The 20397-nt window shown below is 41.5% G+C and overlaps 2 protein-coding genes across 3 annotated transcripts; one reads left to right on the top strand and one right to left on the bottom strand.

The window, feature by feature from the left end:
• Window positions 1–280: 280 nt before the first annotated feature.
• LOC308123701 (calpain-5) lies at window positions 281–11416 on the bottom strand. 2 transcript variants are annotated; one of them, XM_080486321.1, is made up of 14 exons: window positions 11269–11416; window positions 10614–10918; window positions 7639–7814; window positions 4541–4672; window positions 3638–3849; window positions 3336–3528; window positions 3058–3239; window positions 2681–2758; window positions 2179–2599; window positions 1985–2107; window positions 1709–1905; window positions 1220–1338; window positions 930–1066; window positions 281–851 (listed from the first exon to the last, which is right to left on the bottom strand). In XM_080486321.1, exons 3-14 carry the CDS (start codon window positions 7801–7803, stop codon window positions 675–677), a joined length of 2136 nt encoding a protein of 711 aa, XP_080342447.1. In that variant the 5' UTR covers window positions 7804–7814; window positions 10614–10918; window positions 11269–11416; the 3' UTR covers window positions 281–674. The 2 variants fall into 2 exon arrangements, with proteins under 2 accessions (XP_080342447.1, XP_080342448.1); XM_080486322.1 differs by lacking the exon at window positions 7639–7814.
• A 955-nt stretch (window positions 11417–12371) lies between these two features.
• On the top strand, window positions 12372–16447 carry cnpy4 (canopy FGF signaling regulator 4). The gene is made up of 6 exons (XM_080485816.1): window positions 12372–12591; window positions 12931–13057; window positions 13188–13284; window positions 13698–13820; window positions 14640–14757; window positions 15477–16447. The coding sequence occupies exons 1-6, from the start codon at window positions 12507–12509 to the stop codon at window positions 15602–15604; spliced, it is 678 nt and encodes a 225-aa protein (XP_080341942.1). The 5' UTR covers window positions 12372–12506; the 3' UTR covers window positions 15605–16447.
• The last annotated feature ends 3950 nt before the right edge of the window (window positions 16448–20397 follow it).

Here is a 20397-nt window from a genome sequence, read left to right as displayed (position 1 = left end):
ACTGAAATCAGGTGTGTTACTGCAGGAAAACACCTACAACGGAACCAGGGTTTGTAGTTTTACACGCTTTTTGAGATTGCTCGTTTTGTGGTTTTCTACTACGCAGAGAATGGAGGTTTATGTTGTTGCAATACACAGTCTCTCCACTAGATGTCACCAAAGCCCCAAAATGCGTGATCCATGAGGAACACAGCAGAGAGACTGACCGAGCTCTTCAAGTGTTCAAATTTATGATTCAACAAATATAGACCTTTTGCCATCATGAAAACAGACAATCACTCAATGTTGATTATTTAATCAATAAAAAAAATGCAAATGTTTACCAACAACAGAAGTATTGGCAATAAATAACACTAATGCTAAAAGCCCCAAAAAGAAAGAAAAAACAATACAAAGCACTAGTTATAAACACTATAAAACAACAGAAATTCTAATTTTGACAGCTTTTTCAGTTTTGTTGTTCAAGTGATGGTTGACACAAACCTGAAAATCTGACCAGCAGATCATGACAGGACATTTTTTTAAACAACAGAAACTGGATTTTCTTCTAAACGACCCGAGAGAGGCCTCTACAGCACCTTTCTTTTTTTGTTAGTTTTTTTCTTTACAACCTGTTTAACACAGTTTCACTCTGTCAGCAGGACAGATGTTGCAGTGACAGTGGATGGATGCCGTCACAAGTCTGTGAGGCAGACGCTGGACGAGGTCTCCAAAAAGATGCACGCTCTGAATCTCGAATGGGATTGGCCGCCTCGCAGATCGATCACGTGGCTACGGCTCCTCTCGGACTCCGATGTCTGAAGTCGAGCCTCCCCGAGCAGCGAGTCCCACAGCAGGCCTCTGCTCCAGACCTGTTCGCACACAGACGTCCACTTCAGACTGTGTGTTCATGTGTGAGAGTGTGTGTGTATCTTGAGGAAAAGTCCAACCTCAACAGAGATGTGTGCATCAGGGTATCTCCTGTAGAAGATAGTTCTGAGGTTGAACTCTGGGTTCCCTTCCTCCTCGAACACCCGAGTCCTGATGCTGTCGTTTTCACATCGCACCACTGCGTAAACATCTGGAGCTGTGCATTACAACATCATGTAGAGACAGAGTGGGGGGAATGACAAGGCACGTGTCAGGATGTAAATGTTGATGAAAATATCCCGTCTTTAACATGCATTTTAAAGTTGTTTCAACAATGCAGGCGATGTGCCGAGCGAGGCTGTGCAGTCACCTGTCTGTTTGGGAGGACTGAGTCCTGAGGCCCTGCGGAGGTGGACCGTCGTCACCACGGTGGGCGGAGGTAGAAAACAATGAAGAGCAGAGGGAGATGGCAAGTCCTCCCTCAATTCCCTGCAGGGACAAAAAACAAACGAGGTTGCAGAAGAGGATCATTAAGTATTGTGTATGGCATTCACACTGGAAATGGCAATGATCATGACTTAACATGCAGATGCATATTGAGACACTAAAGGTGTCAAACCTGAGATCATATGGAAGTTTTCATAGGTTATGATGCCGTTATTTTACTAGAATGGCCCAGCAGAGATCAGAGAGTCGGTTTTGGCCCCTGAACTAAAGGGAATTTGACTTTCTTGGCTGATATCCTTCACTTTCAACTTTAAGATCCACATTTGGACATGTTTGAACTGGGACTAGACTATGGCAGGAATAAGGATTAGGAAGAGTGAAAATAGGTCAAAAATGAAACCCTCTCCCTCACCTGAGTCTGACATGACAGTGGGAGAAGAGGCGTAGCAGGAAGCGCCCGGTGGCGCCCGGCAGGAAGGTGGTGGGAAGCACGACGTAGCGGCCCGGAGCCATAGTTGCCCTCAGAGTCACACTGCGGGAGTCCATGTAGACGGAGCTGGCCGCCTGCTCCACAACGCACTGCACCCGGCTGCAGCGGTTCACCTCCACCTGGGGAGGAGGCGGGAGCAGGTGTGTGATGGTAGAAGACCCGGGAATATAATGTAGATTCACATTGAAGTCTGCTGACCTTCAGAACCTCGAAGCCGATCGGGAGGTTTTCTCCTCTTCCATCTTTTCTCCGCATCCTCCTGTCCTCCTGCTGCAGACAGAGGAGCACCTCCTCCTCTTTGCCTCGCAGCTCGAACATGAACTGAAAAACACCAAAGCTCATTGTCATGACTCTTGTCCTCAGTGAATGACTACTTTGCACGACTTATATACCTGTGGATTGTGCAGAAAAGTGTCTCTGTGATTGATGCATCCCCCACATCGACTCCTCTTATCCATCTGGGCCTCCCAAATTTCACTCTCCTCTCTGACTTCTTCCCCCTTGGGTTTCTTCACAGTCTTTTCTGGATGAGATCTCCCTCTTTTCCCTCTCTCCTGCTGACTCTCCTTGAGTTGCGCCTCCTTTCGGTTCCCTCGCTGCTCAGTCGCTCCAGGTTTCAGGTTGATGATGCTCATTGTGTAGCTGCTGCCCAACACGGTGAACGGAGGCGCTCCGGATGTGGAGGGAGCTGGCGCCCATTCTCCGTAGCAGCGCACTTCTTTCCAGTGAGAGCCCGGCCAGAGCAGAGTTTTCTCCACGAGGCGGCACACCACCACATCCGTGAAATAGTGACAGAAGTCCTCGAAGTCCATCCTGAGAAAGAACATCAGGGTTAGAGCATTTGGTCTTGTAGCCTAGCTCAAGGGAAATAAAAAAAAAACACAATTCATGTACCAGAATTCCCCAACATCACGAACCACGAGCCCCATCTTCTCCCTCTCTGCTCGACTCAGTTGTTGCCACTGCTCTGACCTGCAGGGGGTGTTCCAAGACAAAAAACAGAGCAGTGTGTCAACTCCTGGAAACTTTTATTGGTCCATTTTGTCCATTTTCAAACTTTCTCAGACTTCCATGATCTGAACGGCAGACGGCTCCCGGTAAAACACTTCACTGCTGTAAAACCTCAGAAAATGTCCAGAAACGGCTGCAGTGGCATTGTAAAATGTTGACCGACACTGTTAAACATCCACTGAAAGTTTGACTCTCAGAGCGCCTACAAAATGCACTGAGCAGTGGAACATGTGGCACAGATGGGTTCAAAGCACCCTCACCTTTGACTCCAGGCGCCGGTCCAGCCTGTGGTCCCCCATGGGTTCCTCATGCGCACCATAAAGAGGCGCGACGCCCCGGCGTCCTTCAGAAGTCTCACCTTCTTCACTGCTGTGATGCCATAGGCATGTCCCCGCACGAGCCCGCAGTCCAACACCGACTCCACCGTTTCTCCTTCTGCAGGCTGAAAAATGTCAAAAACACCAACTTTTTTCCCCCACTTTCTCATCAGCTCATAAAGTGTTGAAGACTCTTACAGTTCCAGGATGAAAAGCCTCACCCGTATAGAACAGGTAATGAGGGATTTGCATTCATGGATCTTCGCTAATGTCTGGAAGAAGGCTCTCCTCTGGTCGGCATGCCGGCCGAGGGCCTCGCGGTCCAGACCGAGAGGCTCTGAAACGCCACCAGTGAAGTCGATAAGGGCCTCCGCGGTGTTTCCTCCTTCCAAGGCCTCATAGCAACCGTTTAGTCTGAGAGCAAAGAGTTAGACAAACCCATTCATTATCGTCCATTATGAGCCAAAATGCAAAGATCATTCATCCGCCTGATGATCAATTACTACTTTCTATTTGCTCTCACTTTGCATAGGCCTTCTCCAGCAGGGCACTCCAGAACTCCCGGGGTGTCGCCGAGCGGCAGAAAAGCAGCACTCCATCCGCGCTGACCGGCAGCCGGTCGTCCACCACCACATCCACCCAGCGACCGAGCCGCCAAAAGCGGAAATGGAAGAGTCCCGAGTACAGATCGGAACGCTTGGGGTTCCACTCCTGATCCATGTGGTCAGGAATTACCTGGGAGCAGGAGAAAGGACAAAGTGACCATGCAATACTCCTTTTGAAAAGACAAAAATTATCCAACACGTCAGCAATAGAGATACTGTAAACGTTCAAAACAAGTAAACAGATTAAGTTGTGCAAATTTAAGATTGAAGTTCTGCTTACTTAAATCTGTTGAGTTTGTTTTTAACAATTCTGTCATTTTCTTCCCTTTTGAGTTGAACGAACTAATAATCTTTCTTCAGTAATTTACAATTAAAAGTATAATTTTACTGTAGAGTCCAGTTCTTTAGGTATTTTCATTCAAAATGCTCAGGTAGATGTTAAACTACACCACACTTAGAATATAGAGTCTATAGAGCCAAAAGATTTGGGATTTTTTGTTTTTTTAATTGGAACATTATGAACCTTATGAGTGCGTACGTATTGCTTCAACCACCACTGCCTGTGTCTCACGTCATGCAGCGTGCATGTGAGGATAACTAATCAGAGCAAAAAGGTCTTTTTTTTATCTTTCTGGTCACTTCAGGGGTCGCCACAACAGATCACCTGCCTCCAGCCGTGTGTCCCACTGCATTCTGCCTCCACCTCGCCACCTTTTCTGGGTAACTGAACTCTGCCTTCACTATCACTACACAGGAACCCTCAATAGAGTAGCACTGCAAAGGTCTAAAAACAAAAGGAGAGGAGTTTACAGACAAGCAACCTTCTTCCACAGTGACGGCTCGGACGCCAGGCAGGAGATGGCCGCCACCATCCAGCAGTTACCCAAACTGCCCTGGTGCAAGTCCCGCGTGCTGATTCCATCCACGAAGAGTCGGGGATCCTTGCAAATCTCCTGAAAATACACCAGTAAAAACAAAGGACACGTTTATCAAAAGGCACATTAAATAAAGGCCATGGTGGAACTAATAATGGGTTTCTTATTTTAGGGTTTGCAGCTCAATCAGAGGAGCCGATTGGAGTTGCTTAGGGCCAGCACAACAAGCTATAAACATTACACTGATGTTGAAACCTTCACATGTCAGCAACAGCAGCTTATTTATACATGGAGACGACGCCGAGCGGCACACATTCATATGAAGTATATATGCAGCTGTTAAGCTGCAAAATGCTCGACTGCATTTAATGGGTCATCACTGACCAGTCAGCCATTGTTTTATTAGAACATTAGAGGATGCTGGAAGTGAAGACAAACCGTAAAGTTCTGGGCTGAAACATGGTTCAGTGGAAACTGCTGGGTGCGAATCGGTCGCTTAAAGGAGCTCATCTCACGTGTCACAGTCATCTGATCCTTTACTGGTATAAATATTGATAATTAGATCTGTGTGACTAAAACTTAAAACAGCAACCTTACAAAATTGAGTAAATATAACTCGATGAGGAAAACAAAAAGAACCATTTCTTAAAATGACAAATGACAAGATAAGGCTGTTGTTGGCGACTACAAACATTGATTTTTAAAACATATATATAGGTGGATAAATGTACAGAAAAAAACAACAATGAAATAGCTAAAAAGTTGACCTGAAAAAAAACTATTCAAGCTTTTGTTTGAATGTTTCCAAACTTCTGCTCAACACATTGTTTGGTGGAAACTGGTACCAAATGTAGATTAGGATGAAAACAACACATTTGTTTTTCTGACTTAGAAAGTCACCAATGCTTAAAGTTCTGTCCTTACACCTGTATGTTAAAATTCACAATTTGCGAATATTTGAATAATTGCCCCCTAAAGAATTAACATAGGATGTCAAACATAAGGCCTGTGGTCCAAAACCGGCCCTCAAGAGGCTCAAAACCACCAAACAAATTGTAAACATGTCAAATAAAACACAGATTTTGGAGATATTGGAATGAAAGCTTGCTACTTCATTGCTCAAAGTCATGCTGTCAGGGTGAGTTTGACCCCCCCCCTGGTTTAACAGAATCATGTGTGGGGATCGGAGACGTTGCATCTGCTCTTCACCGTCAGCTTGCAGGTCACATATTCTGCTGAAAGACCAGCAATTTCAAAAGCAATCAATGCGAAGTTGGACGTGACAGTAGCACGGGCGAAACTGTCAATAATGGAGGCAGCAGTCAGTGCGATGGTGGCGTTTTGTGGGGCCTGATTCAGTGAGAGTGTCAGAGCACTGCTGAGGAGACAGATCCTGTCTGTGTGGTCCTGCTGATCTCAATTTGGACAGGGTCAGGTAACTGTAGAAGTGCCGCTGGACTCACACACACGAGCAGATCGACACACACCCGGCGGTCAGCTGCAACTCGAGACGAGATGTCGACCTTCTCCGAGACGATACGATCGTCCATGACGACAGCGGACGAGGCCTCAGTTATGATAGTAAAGACCAGGTTTTGTGTGTTTGTGTGTGTCAGCAGAGTGAGGCGACAGATGTCATCCTACCATCCGACTCCCCGTTGATACACGCTTTAAATACCTGAGCGGGCCATTAGGAACACAATACCATTAACCCTTTCTCTTCTGCTCTGAATCAGCAAATTAACAGCCAGCATGGTTTCACATTAAGAACACTGACACATATCACATCAACGACTGACGGGGAATACCCAGAGCTCGAGGTGGAGGGTAACAACGTACAAATACTACATTACCGTCTAACTGGAGTTTCTATGTATCGCCCCCTCATGTGAATCTTTGTATTTATACCTTTATTCCAAGCATCTTAACATTATTATCTCTACTTTTTACTCCTTTTAATTTCCTGGAACACACACGGGTGAAAAGAGACAGAGAGGAGCAGTGGTCATGTGGCCTAAGGTGAAAGAAAGAAGACGAATGACGAAGCATGTGACACTATTTGGGATACATGAGTGGAATTGTTTGTTCAAATAACACGTCGGAAAAAAACTTTTGGCTACTTTAGACATCAAATACATTTATTCTGTAAACATGAGCAAATCAGTTGAGCAGATTCCTTTAGCTTTTATCAGGTACGTTCTTCCCTTTAAATGTGTACTTCTGAAGTTTACATTTTTATTGAATTTTATTGAAACTCACCACGATCCATTTAGCACGTCACACTTTTGATTGTGTGTGAGGTTGCGCCGGCTCAGAGTTTAAAACACATGGACTTACTCTCTGTCACACTAACAATACATTCGACCCTGAAAAGTTACAGTACGTTTTTATTGAAATTTACCTTTTGCTTGTTTCTTTTTATTGTTTTACTTTTAAAAGAAATAAAAATAAAAAAAGTCCCCCACATCACATGCTTATGTATGTCGCTGGCTTAAGGGAGAAATCTCCAAAGTTCAAACACATATTTTGTCTTGATATCTCAATTTTTTCCTGATTTAATCTTAAGGAAGGAAGGAAGGAAGGAAGAAAAGTCTACAACCTTGACTTTGACCTCAGATTTCTCTCCTTTTATTTAGGGCCACTTGCCTCGGTGTTGCTGCAGTACACTCCACCCATTACAACACCGTGCTAAAAACACTCCAGCTATTTACATCTTTTTCTAAGCTCAACTGTCGACCACACAATCATAGTAATTCAGACGTCCGTCATCGGCTCGCTCCCCGAGGTTTAAAGTTTCACTGCCGCGCTCTCTGATAATAGAAAGTCCCTTAATGAACCCAATCTGTTAATATGTGACGTGTTGAGGCAGCCACTCCATTTGGACGTGGTCGGGGGAGGAGGTGTATTTATAAAACCAACTATTTGCAGTTGTTTGGAGTAGGAAAATCATGTGATGAGGGTGGACGGTTTGAAACGGAGAATCGGTGGTTCCTCCATCCTCTGACCCTGGTCTCTCAAAGAGAGGTCCTCTCACTGGAACTCACCCTCGGCCTCTTCCAGGTCAGACCCGGCGGGGGCTCCCTCTTGTAAAACAGGGACTGGACTGTGGCGGGGAACAGGGGGTCCTTGAAGAGCGCCCCCCGACGCAGACAGGCCCGCCTCAGTTTGTGGAAGCTCTGGCCCTGAAAGGCCGTCACTCGCTCTGGCATTGTGGTTCAACCTCAAGGAAAGAAGAAATTAATGTAAAAAAATATAGATATTTTTTGGGGAGTTCTGATAACCTCATCCATTGTTCAATGGCTCCATGTACATAAATTTGCAGCTTAAATGTCTGATTGAAATCTGGGTTGGCCTGAAGACCTTTTGGTGTTTAGCTCGCCTGTTCTTTCTGTGTGGGTTTAGTATAATAATGTAATAATATGACTGAAAGGGGAAAAACACACACAAAATGCACTAGAATTTGATAAGATGAAAAAGTATGTGGCTTTAAAAATAGTAATTATGTTTTAGACAGTTTTTCAAATTGGGGGGCACAATTGTGTTTCCCAAGAAACCATAAACATGATCAGTGGAATTTAATTTGACAACAAAACAGTCATTGAGCCGTCTTTTCAGGCGTTCACGTGCACCCAGAAAAACACATTCACACAACCTGTGACGCTTCCAAGGGAATATTGTTTTCTTTGAATATAACTGTCCAGTGAAAACCTTCTCTTGTTATTCAGTATTTCTGAGATGAAGGTAGATGAATAGTTAATCTCCAGGAATAAAATATGTTGGCGGATTCAGCACATATACATATTGCATCACTTAATATAGAACGTTTTGACAGTTGACTGCCAGCTGAACAAACACATCTGCTGGCAGGACATTTTCATGTTTGATCTCTTTTGAGCAGCTTTTAGATGAATACATTTATTACCGAATACTTTTCTAAAGTAGAATGTCATGTGTTTGGAAGCTGTTTTGTATTAATCTAGTTTATAAAATAGGATTAATTTCACTCCAAATATGTGACGCAACAACCTGCGTTCAACCTGCACATTCCACACTGAACCATATCACATATGAGAGACAGTGCTGCACATTTAAACTCTGAAATTTGTTTTGCCTGCAAAGACTGGACACCTGAAGCTTTTGCGTGTGTGTGTGTGTGTGTGTGTGTGTGTGTGTGAAGGGGACAGGGTGAAGACAGCAGTGGAGTAATGGTACCATTTTAGTCATCAGTGATATGAACTCCTGGGGTCATTCAGTCAGCAGTGTGTGTGTGTGTGTGTGTGTGTGTGTGTGTGTGTGTGTGTTACCACCATGGGGGTCAAATCGGGGACATGCAGCACTGACGAAAAACTCAAAGGAAAGCCTGCGGGTGCTTGTACGTAGGAAAACATGACATGACGCCTCCCTTTGAAAGCAGGTTTAGAATGTTTCTAGATCATTTTTATAACATTGTTGATGTTGCCCAAATGAGTTTCTTAAATTCAGAGCTCAGTCATAGTATTTACTTGACACGTAACCATTCAGACTAAATATACAACGATGAGAGAAAGATTACAGCAGTAATGTCCACATTTGAGGCTCATAGCTGCTTCAACCCAAAACAATATGACAATGTGTGGTTATGATTTGTGAGTGAGGCGCTGGTACCATGAGTCCAGTGAAGAGTTTTGAAGTTCAACAAACTGGCAGATGCAGACCTAAACGGGTGCATGCACATCACATGAGTGTTGAGTCAGAATTCACAGCAGATAACATGTCAGCAGTCGCATTAGATTCATTACCGGTGGTTTCATTTGAACTCCTTATTCATTTATTTACAGTTTGCTAAAATTTAAACATTTGTGTTTAGTTTCTAGCTTGAACAGAATGTTTTATTTTACAAAGCAAATTAAAGAATGAGTTGTATATGTACAAAACAGAAAAAATAGGCCAAGTCTGAATATAACTGTTATTAAGTGAATGAAAAAGATGCAAACACATTGTAAACCTCCAAACTGCTAAATAAGACAGAACTTCTACATGTGAAGATTTCTTATTAATTACGTATTCTTAACATTTAGGAGAATTTTTTTTTATATGTCATGAATAGGAAAAGCTCATTAATGCATTTCCAACATGTGCAAAATTAAAGTAAACAAAAGCAAGAAGTTATTTATTCTGACTTAATATGTGGCCAATGCCACCTGGTTATCAGGATGAATGACCCTGAAATACATCTGAGGAAAGTAAAGTGTTTCTTTTGGACTTCACACACTCGGCCACTCATGGAAACTGATTTGTCAACAAACTGTAAGACGAAAAACAACAACAGTAATTTCTATTCATGACAAATTTACAACAAGCATCTCAAATGAAGTCAGTTCTATTGTTAGTTCGAAGCTTAAATTATCAGTGGCTCAGACCCAATAATAGTTTCCTTAAATGCTGCTATGGAAAGCTTTTAGCTGGGTGTGAATATTTAGAATATTAACAGCATTTTAAAAAAAAGAACACCTGATGACTCGATTCATTAAAAGTTGCATTCTCCAGTTTGCATGCAAACTCCATCCAAGAACTGACAACAGAATAGTTTAATATCTGCCTCAATTTCAATCGATAAATTCAGCTGTAGTTTAAACATTAAAACAAAAATCTACATTGTCACATTCTGAAACAAACCTTAGCCCCTATATTCTGACTAGTACTTGCTCTATTTTATTAGTTTAATTTTCAAAGTTAGATTAGTTATTTTATTTTATTTCATTTCTTTGTAGGGAACTTGCAAAATAAGGATATAACTCCCTGTTGTAATTAAATCCTCACTGTTTGCTGTGCAAATGACAAGACACTTTATATATATATGTATGTGTGTGTGTGTGTGTGTGTGTGTGTGTGTGTGTGTGTGTGTGTGTGTTTTCAGTGTTGTTTGTGGGTTTACGTTTTGCTGAGTTGATGCATGGTTCAATATTTCACACCATGATCTATAGCCCGAGCATCATTAATCACACATCAACAGGAGATGAGATCTAATCAGATATTTTACCTTTCAGTCACAGTAGATGTTTATCCAGTTGCTTTCCTGAGTTGAAACAGTATCCGAGGCCCCGGCTGTGGATTCAGCAGCGCGTCCCTCTTTTAATCATCTTTTACAGCCCTCCGCTCACTTTCTGTCATGAGACAAAGACAGAGTGTGTCCTCTTGGTCTCCTTTGTGTCGGTTCTTAAAAGCTCTCTGAACCAAAGCATGTGGCTTCAGTATTTATCTCTCCTCTGACTCTGTCAAGAGTCTCTGGTGTATTTCCTGCAGGTCTTTAACTGTGTCATCACTCAGTGGGTTGTTACTCTGGACCTGGATGGAAAAAAAGCAAAAAAAACTGATGTGTGTGTTTCCTCACACTGTCTCCTATCAACAGAGAATACGTAACAGCTCCTGCAGCTGATGCACGAGTGTGTGCACCCCTGTGTAACTTTATCTCCCTCCGGCTCAGACAATAGGCAGACAGTCTCCACACCAAGTGACATAACACACAATTATGAGCCCTAAACTGGAAAAGCTTCGCACCAGTAAAATCTACAGTTACAACACCTGCCTCTTGAGTTTCAGACACTGAATCTGATGGCTTAATCCTCTGAAACCTGCTTCCAAACTGTTCTGCTGCAAGACAACATAAACGGGAGTTTGTGTTTGTTTGCGCTTACTGCTTGAGTTCCTCTCATCTGTATCCATGAATGTTCTGTCTTCTTTTCATCTCTCATCCTTTCTTCGTTCTGTCGTCATTTCAAATGGCTTCTCTGTTTCTGCCTTATCTCGTCAGCCTCTTCTCCTCTCTCTTCTCCCTCGAGGACTGGGAGTATCTGTTGCTCTGCAGTGTGCTGCTCATGACACCTGAGAAAGCAAGAGGCCAGCACCTTCTATTTTAACTGCTTCGCTGCTGAATATCAAGCCAATTATCCCCCAGTTCTTTATATATACAGAATATATGCACGTTCAACATGAAGCTACACCTGAGACTACAAACTCTTTGGTATTACAGCTCAATTTGTTTAATTAAAAAAGACAGGACTATTTGAAAAAACACATTAAAATGCAGCTAGGTAAAAACCTGTACCTTCATTCTCTTCCTTCTTAGTCAGATTTTATGGTCTTTTGGTTCTTCAAAGGTTTCTTCCTTTTCCTTTCTTTTTTCTCTGTAAAATAATCTTGAGATGACTTTGTTGTTTTTGGCCCTATATAAATAAAGTCTAACTGAATGGAAATAATGTTCAAAATGTATTACATCATAGTGATGGACATATGCTGCTTGAACTTAGACTTGTAGGGGGGGGTGGGGGGATAACACCCCGATGACTTGCAGAAGTATACTGTTGATACTTAGAATGTGTTTTCTAAGATGCAGCTGTGTTTGACAGATTACATATAGAATAGAAAATCTGAATTAAACCCATCTTATTACAAGGAGCAGGGAGCAGGTGACTTGCTCTGGCACCACAAGTGATAACCAGTCAGCTGTGGGAATCAAACTGGCGAACATCAGAACTCAATCCCCCTTCTCTAGTTCTTGAACTTTACATATTAGTCTTTTGTCACTGTTTGTTACAAGAAGATCATAGTTTCTATTAATGTTGTTATTCAACCCTGCTTATATATGTAGTACATTTTAGAACAGCAGTTGACAGGTTCCACAAATTATGTTTATTGTTATTTTATGAGAATAGAACATTTCATTATACATTGTATAAAGACAACAAAACTATTGTTTCTGAAATCAACTGTCTTCCCTGACATCGATGCATCAGCCTTCGATTCGTCGCCTGTCTGGATACAGTACGCATGCGCAAAAATGCCGACGTGGCTATTGAATGTGACTATAATATTTAAGCCGTTTTAGTTTTAGTCTAGATTTTAACGCATAGAGATTATAACACAGCCAGTAGCGATGAAAGTGTTTCTCTTGGCTGCGTTGTGGGTGTGCGGTTCATTTTCAGCCAACGAAGACGAGAGGCTGCCGAATAAATGTGAAGGTACGTTGTGTTGTTTACACTCCGGTGTTTCGGATGAACTGGTTTTCCAGTTTACTGGTGACCTACGTCCTTTAGTAAAAGCAGATGTTGAAAATCCAACAGAAATCCGTAGCTGTCCCGGTAAGCGCCCTTTAAACGCATTTAGACTAAAGCTTTGAAGTGTCGAACATTTCGTGAATCGTATTTTAACATTTTCTCCCGGGCGGGCGCTGAAGGAAGTCGGCCACTGGTTAACAGGAACACCAGTTAATCCGAAACACCGGCTCGTAGAATCAACCCTTTCATCAGAATGAATGCAGACAGAAGCTGTTAAAAGGGTGTATCTTCTGTGTTTGTCAGTGTGTAAGTTTCTGAGTGTGGAGCTGCAGGACGCTCTGGAGAAAACTGGCCGCTCCAAAGAAGTGCTGGAGGTGGGAGAAGTGTTGGACACAGGCAAGAGGAGGAGGAAGATCAAATACAACACCTCGTAAGTTCATGCAGACGTCCTTCTCTAATGCTGGTTTTGTTTGGTAAGTGACACTTTAGATGTCTGGAGTGTTTGAGCTGCAGGTCTGAACTTTTGTTTTGAACCTGTGTGTGTTTTTAACCCTGTTCAGGGAGACTCGGCTCACTGAGGCTGTGGACAACATCTGCGAGCGCATCCTGCAGTACAGTGTCCACGCAGAGAGACCTGGAAGCCTCCGATACGCCAAGGTAATCCACCTACTGTGTAAAAACATGTCACATTTTAAGAACTGTTTGCTTTAAACCCTTGAATCAAACATGCCAGACGTTCCCAACAGTCACAGACACAATCTTAAAGACATTATGAGTGTTTGACACCAAGTCCAACAGTCAAAATGGCCCATTTGGTGCTCATGCCCTCATGACCGCTGTTGTTCTCCTCCTCCTCATATGACCCGGAACATTTGACCTTAAACTGCATTTTGATATGTACAGTATTCTCTCGTTCATGAAAACAGTTTTACACTATTGGCAGTTCAGATTTGTGTGCACGTTAATTCCTCAGAAAATACAGAAAAATACAAAAGTATGTGCACAAACATGAATCTATTTGTACCTATTTTAAAACCCTTTAAATCTAATGACTGATGGTGCATCTGCAGGGAACCAGTCAGACCATGGCGACTCTGAAGAATCTGGTGCACAAAGGAGTTAAAGTGGACCTGGGCATGCCGTACGAGCTGTGGGACGAGCCTTCTGTGGAAGTGTCAGACATGAAGAAACAGGTAAGACGATGAGCCGCTGCTGTTTATTCTTAATGTCCAGTGGAAGAGCAACAAAGGCCGCCAAGCGTTCTGCTTGGCAGTTGGCATTTTGTAGTTTTCCATAGGTTGTCAAGGGTTTTCAAAAGCATTGTTGACACGTCCCTGGTTTGATTCAACAAGCCAAAAACTATTTTGTTTGGCTTCTTCCCATTTTACAAATGACAATCAACTTTTTACTTTGGGTTGACAGGTTTCATTACACACTTTGCAATATATGTGAGCCCTATAAACAGGAATTGGGATTTCTTTTTAAACCTTTCACTGTTAGTAAAGCAGTGCAACATAGTGCATATTAATAAACATTCCTGTAAATATGCCAGAATTAGCCAACGGCCTATTTTTTTATCTGTAGTCCCACTGTTATAACAATTTTAAAGGCTTTTAATGCATTTCAGAAATATTTCAAAGCAATTTCAGGTCATAATATGAAAAATATGCAAAATTGGTAACGACTTGTGTAGATTTTCTGTCTTGTACTCGAGTCCCCTGCCCTTTTTAGTCTAGATATCTTTGACATTTTCTCTTGCAAGTAGCATAAACTTTCATATCGAGTGACTGTTATCTTTAGTAGTCTTTATGATTGTACTTGCCACACCACTTTTAAAAGTCTTCATGCCTCAGAGACTTAAGAAGGTACAAGCTCCCAGTTAATACATTTACAAATATATTAACTCTTTCAAACTTTACCAACATATTCTTGAACTAACTTAGTAACCTTAAGGTAGAGGATTATTGGTCTTAATGTTTATCTTATTGAGTGTGTGTATTGTTGTTGTTCAGTGTGAGACGATGCTGGAGCAGTTTGAGGAGGTGGTGGAGGACTGGTACTTCCGGCACCAGGACCAGAGGCTGGAGAACTTCCTGTGTGAGAACCACGTCCTCCAGGTGTCAGACCGAGGTGGGGCCGCAGAAAACACAGAGAAACCCAGTTAAATAAATAAGTTTCAATAATGCAGATTAATGTTGCAAATCACATTTAAATGAGGTCATATTTTAGAAAAATACGAAAATATTTTCTGCTTAGAACCTCTGTGTGAGAATATGTAGTTTTATTTCCCCCTGGATATCTTTAGATCCTAAATACAACAAGCAGCTTAAGATTGATCCTATGAGATCATCATTTGTAGCCCCAGAGATGACATCTGGAACAAAATCTTAAATTAATATTTCAACATTACGAAATAGTAATTTGAGGCCACATAATAGTAATTTGTGTCCCCGAAATATAATGACGTGGCCACAGAATTGTAATTATAGTCCATGAAATAGTAGTTTGTGACAAAAAATATTAAATTGTAGCTACTAAATATTAATTTCAGGCCATGAAAGTAATTTTAGGCCACAATTTCCAGTTCTATTTCAGAATTCATGTCTTTGGCTCCATATCATCATGATTTTGATGGATATTTTTAATTATTGTAGCACAGAAATGACAAAATATTTCACAACAAACAGCAGTAAAAAGTTAAAAAATTACTGTTCACCGTCATAAAGTTCAGAAATTCACAGTTCATCCCTGGTAGTCAGAAAAATACTGATCATGTTGCCAATAGAATCACCTAAATTGTTAGAACCATGCAGCCTAAAGCATTTTATTTTGAAATGTGTGTCGTCCAGAGTGTTTAAATGAGATGTGGAAAGGAGACGCGGGCAACAAAAGAGGATCGGAGGATGGGGCGGCTGCAGGAAGGGAGGAAGGAAAGGAGGAGGAAGAAGAAAAGACACACGACGCCGGTGAACTTTAGAGAGAACACAAAGCAAAAGACAACACAGATTACCCAAACTGTAAACTCGGCAGTGAGATTAAATAAGGTTCAGAGACTTGCAGGTGAATCCTGAAACGTGTGTGGTTAAGTTAGGTTTGACCTTCTGGAGCGGAGATGTGCACATTACAGAATGTGGTGGATCGAAGTCTCATGTTTTTATTGTATGAATGTTGAAAAGTGTTTTATATTGTGAAACTACAAAGTGTTTTTATGAAGTGTTTACCTCTGTTACTCTCCTCTTGCCAATACAGTCTGGTACATAGCAGTATGTTTGTACTCTCAATTGCACTTTTTTGATATGCACAGTATTTTCATGTTGAATAAAACTGGGTTGTTGGTTTTTTTTTACACTTTTTGACATTCAGGATTCTTTTTTTTTTTTTTACTTCAAAAAAATTCAGAAAGAAATGCATTTTATTTATTTTTAAAAGGCAGGAAATGAGTTAAGAGTTTCCCACCCATTGAGGTCCTTCTTAACCAGCAAAAGTGCATAATCTCAATATTATGTCCAGGTTTTTAATATAATTTAAAAAAAAAGTTTCATAATTGATCAACTTGAGCCTTTTGTTAACACTTTAAATGGCCTGTTTTGATATAAACGTACTGGGTTTTTTTTCTGACACAGCAAATTCAGAAATTGTTTTGAAGTTCCCCATATGGTTAATAAAAAAAAATGCATTATTAATTGTTTTTGTTTTTTCAGAGATTGTGCATGGTGGTGCAGTGGGTAGCACTCACAGAAAGAATGTCCACAATAATGCAATGTAAAGCATCTTTTGAGTGTCCAGAAAAGCGCTATATAAAACCTATGCATTATTATTATTAGAGCCTCTCTTTGTGGCGTTTGCATGTTCTCCCATGTGCGCATGGGTTTCCTTCAAGAACTCCCAATTTCCTCCCACATTCCAAAAACATGCACGTGAGGTTAACTGGTAACAATAAGTTGCCCCTGTGGTTGTCTGTCTCTGTGATGGACTGGTGACCTTGTCCATGATGTACCCTGCCCTCGGCCATAGTTAGCTGGGATTGGCTCCAGCAACCTGAATAGGATGAAGCGATATAGAAGATGGATGGATGAATATTCCACAAGGTCAAATACTGAGATGCTCTCATCTTACATCTTATTTTGTGCATTATATATGCATGCCTACAAGTAAACATTAAAATCAAAGTCAGCTCGAATAATAAATATCAAATAATTTTATTTGACAAGTTTTAACTCATTAAATGCCATATTTTGAGCATGTTGGAGCAAACACTAAGATAATACTATATATTTAAATATAGTACAAGAATCTGAACAACTTACTTTCAGATGTTTGGCATGCAGGAAATATAAGATAGACTTTTCACCCTGTTTATTTAAATTGCATACCTGTAAATCGAGATATTGAATACTATGGGGGATTGATTTTTTTTTTTTAAAGCTGTGGTTCACTAATTAATTCCAGGTGTGCATTTCCTGTTTAACCTGCAGAAGGCGGCTCGCAGCACCGCAGATAATGCCTCCTCTTGTGTTTCTATCGTCCTCTCTCTTCATCCTGTGTCAACTCCCTGCTGCCGGATGCTACTCGTATCAAACCGAGCCTCTCTTCCTCACTTTCTCCGAGCTGGCCGCTCTAGAAGCGGAATCCCGGCAGGAGACCGACCGCGTGCTGCCCGCAGCAGGTGAGGAGCAAGCACGCGCTCTGGAGGTGAGATGTCACGAGGACAGCATGGAGGTGGTGCTCAGCGCTCCACGCTTTGACCCCGGCCTGCCTCTGGAGCCCTGGCGGCTGCGGCTGGGCCCTGTCCCCGCCCCGCCCTGCACCGCCCGCCTGTCCGGGCCCGGTGAGGTCTCCATCCGAGCGCCGCTACGGCAGTGCGGAGGCTCGGTGGTGGTAAATCCAGCACACGCACGCTAAAGCTGAGCCCAATGCTGCCATCTAGTGGCAGGTTATGATACTGCTGCTCTGTGTTTCCAGTTCACTGACGCTGCGCTGCTTTACAGCAACCTGCTGCTGTACTTTCCTCCATCCTCACCCGGAGGCCGCTTCCAGAGGTGGGGGGCAGCCATCCCTCTGCAGTGTCAATACAGGAGGTGCATCGACACACAAATACACCTGTATTCAAGCCGACCTGGCAACTAACCGAGTGTGTGAACTTTTGTTTACAGCAAGTGTTTTTATTGCCAGAATAACATTTAAGTGGAGTGGCCAGGGTGAATTATGCGCTTGTCTTGGGGTGACACATAAAAAACTATTATAAGAACACAAACATGTGTGTCACTCAAACCATTTGATTTGATTTATTGCAGTTCTTATTGATATTAAAAGTGGTGTTTTGGTTTTTTGTGTGTATTTTATAATCAGAAATATTCTTACATTTTGCCCAATTTTAAATTATTTGTCATCTTGCAATTTTATTTCTGAGAAGTAACATATTTGTACGACAAAAATAGCTTTGATTTGTATTTATTTATTTTTAACATATTTGATGTTGCAGATGTTGATATATTTATAGAAGATCAAGTGATATAAGAAGGGTTGTACCTTGAGACTTCCTCTGTCTCTTTGAAATATAGAAATATTGTGTTTCATATGACATCCAGCCAGGTTATTCTTCATTTAGAAAACAAAAATACAATTTAAATCACGATCTGTGTAACGTAGAGAATCAAAGTGCATGGATACACGTTTACTCGACCACCACAAAGTGCCTTGAAATTGATTTTAGAGTATTTTCCAACATGCTGCCTTCTTTTGCATTATTTTTGAACTTTTGTTCTTTGCCATTGACTGTTTTGGCAAAAACAAATAAATCGGTGTTCAGGGAACAAGTTTCCTTTCTGTTAGCTGGACAATAAACCCTCAAACAGAATTCAACACACACAGTAAAAATGTGTGTTGTGGGTAAAACATTCTTCTCACGAAACTCCCTGCAGGATTTTTTAATTGTTACCTTATTGATGTAATCAGACATTGAGTAATATGTATTTGCTTGTGGGTTGATATTCCGCAATGTGAATATTTCTCTCCTTATGAATCATGCCCTCAAAGCACAATTAGAACAAACAGTCTTACCAACTCATAAAGTATAACATCTGGTACTTTTTTACTAGAATTATAGCTCTTTCCATTAATTTGCGGGAGTGTAACAAACAAAATGACTAATCTATTAGAGCCAACGTGCATTTGATACGTTAAAGCATTCAAAGAATTTCCTAAAAATTCTTTACGGAAATACTTTAGGGAAAGAAATGATTAAAATGCAGTTTAAAGTGGATGAGAAGAGTCTTTATTAGATTAACTATAATCTGTAATATCTTCCTGATTTAACAATTCAAAATATCAGAATGTATGCTCATATAAAAGGCTGGATGCTTTTATATGGAATTTCCCAAATAATTTTGCTCGTATAACGAATGAAAACTGCAAATATCTCTTGTTGGCAACACTTTCGCCCACAATATCAATACTATATTTCTTTACGTTCTCAAAATCGTCTCCTTGCTTGTTTGCACCTATACGTCTCGCAGCTTTAAAGACGAGTCAAAGTTTCCTATAGAGAGGAGAAATTCTTTCCAAAGCTGAATTTTTACGAGTCCTGAAACTGTTTCACATTAAAAGATCTCAAAGCTGACTGGTTTTTCAAATGTACAGCACAACACTTGGAAATAGGATGCTTTTAAAACCACTTATGGATTTATTTAATATGCAACTTTAACTGTGTCGTCACTAATGATGATTTTAACAAACTATAGCTGTATTTTCTTTTTTTTTAAGTTTTCTAGTAGTATCTAATATTTTGAACTACTAATCCAACTAATCACCAATGTGCTATTTAAATCATTTTAATGGTCCTTTCCACTTAAAATCATATTTGTATGCGACCAACCAGGTCTTTATTTATACTTTTGCTTGACGTGGATCAAAAACCATGAAGGTATTGCCAGTCCAGAGCGGTGAAAGCCCGCCGTGCCAGACTGTGTTGATTTAACAGCGATATCTGTGGTTCTCAGTGATTGTGTGTCTGGTTGAAGCTCTTGTCTTACTTGCAGGAGGTTCATGGTGAGCAGCAGAGGGATGAAGCCAACCTGGAGTCCCCTCCTCTCACATCAAGCTTCATTTTCATCTCACAAACGCTCCCCGGCTGGTGGCAGGTTCAGCCGCTAGGGGGCGCCGAGCAGTAAAAGACCACAGGCACAGGGCACTTTGTGGACAGAATGTGTTCATGGGAATATGAAAACAGGTAGTTTGTGAGCCGTCACTCACAAACTACCTGTTGAACACATACGTTTGATTGTTACAGAGCTGCACTAAAGGTAAAACTGTGGGTCCAGTTGTTGTTTTTAACAGTGACTGAACAGGGGATGACGAGTGGCTGTACTCAGTTTAATAAAAAAAAAAAAAAAAAGGAAAGAGAAACAGACTTGAGTTTTATTAAGTGCTGAGGCCTGACGTGATGGACTCGAGAAGTTTAGTAGGTTCTTTTCACATTAAGCCTGCAGATGTACTTCACTGCAAAGTGTTTTCGTCGAGTGTAAATTCATTTCATCTGTACGTTTGTTGACACTTGTCACAGATGTTTTCTATATTATATATTTACTCAATCGAAGGAAACGTAGTTTCCAGATACAATAATCCGTGCATGCGTCTCTCTTCTATGCCACTTTATCCCACCTCACAGGAGAATGGATCTACTTCCAGGTGACCCCGGAGTGCCGTAGTGTAGTCAGTCTTCTGGTGCGGTGGTCTGCATGTTCTCCCTGTGCATCGTGTGCGATCTTCTAA

This window comes from Lipophrys pholis, assembly GCF_963383615.2.
Source record: "Lipophrys pholis genome assembly, chromosome: 18".
Classification (NCBI taxonomy): domain Eukaryota; kingdom Metazoa; phylum Chordata; class Actinopteri; order Blenniiformes; family Blenniidae; genus Lipophrys; species Lipophrys pholis.
This window is presented reverse-complemented; position numbering and strand designations above follow the sequence as displayed.

Bases quoted from the DNA above. Each gene is read 5' to 3' on its own strand.
- LOC308123701 (XM_080486321.1), bottom strand. From the start codon at position 7,803: ATGCCAGAGCGAGTGACGGCCTTTCAGGGCCAGAGCTTCCACAAACTG. The intron at 3,529-3,637 runs GTGAGAGCAAAT...CTTTGCTCTCAG, and splicing joins CTGGAGAAGGCCTATGCAAA to ACTAAACGGTTGCTATGAGG. The intron at 2,108-2,178 runs GTATATAAGTCG...GGTGTTTTTCAG, and splicing joins CTTTTCTGCACAATCCACAG to TTCATGTTCGAGCTGCGAGG.
- cnpy4 (XM_080485816.1), top strand. From the start codon at position 12,507: ATGAAAGTGTTTCTCTTGGCTGCGTTGTGGGTGTGCGGTTCATTTTCA. The intron at 12,592-12,930 runs GTACGTTGTGTT...TGTGTTTGTCAG, and splicing joins GCTGCCGAATAAATGTGAAG to TGTGTAAGTTTCTGAGTGTG. The intron at 14,758-15,476 runs GTGGGGCCGCAG...TGTGTCGTCCAG, and splicing joins CCTCCAGGTGTCAGACCGAG to AGTGTTTAAATGAGATGTGG.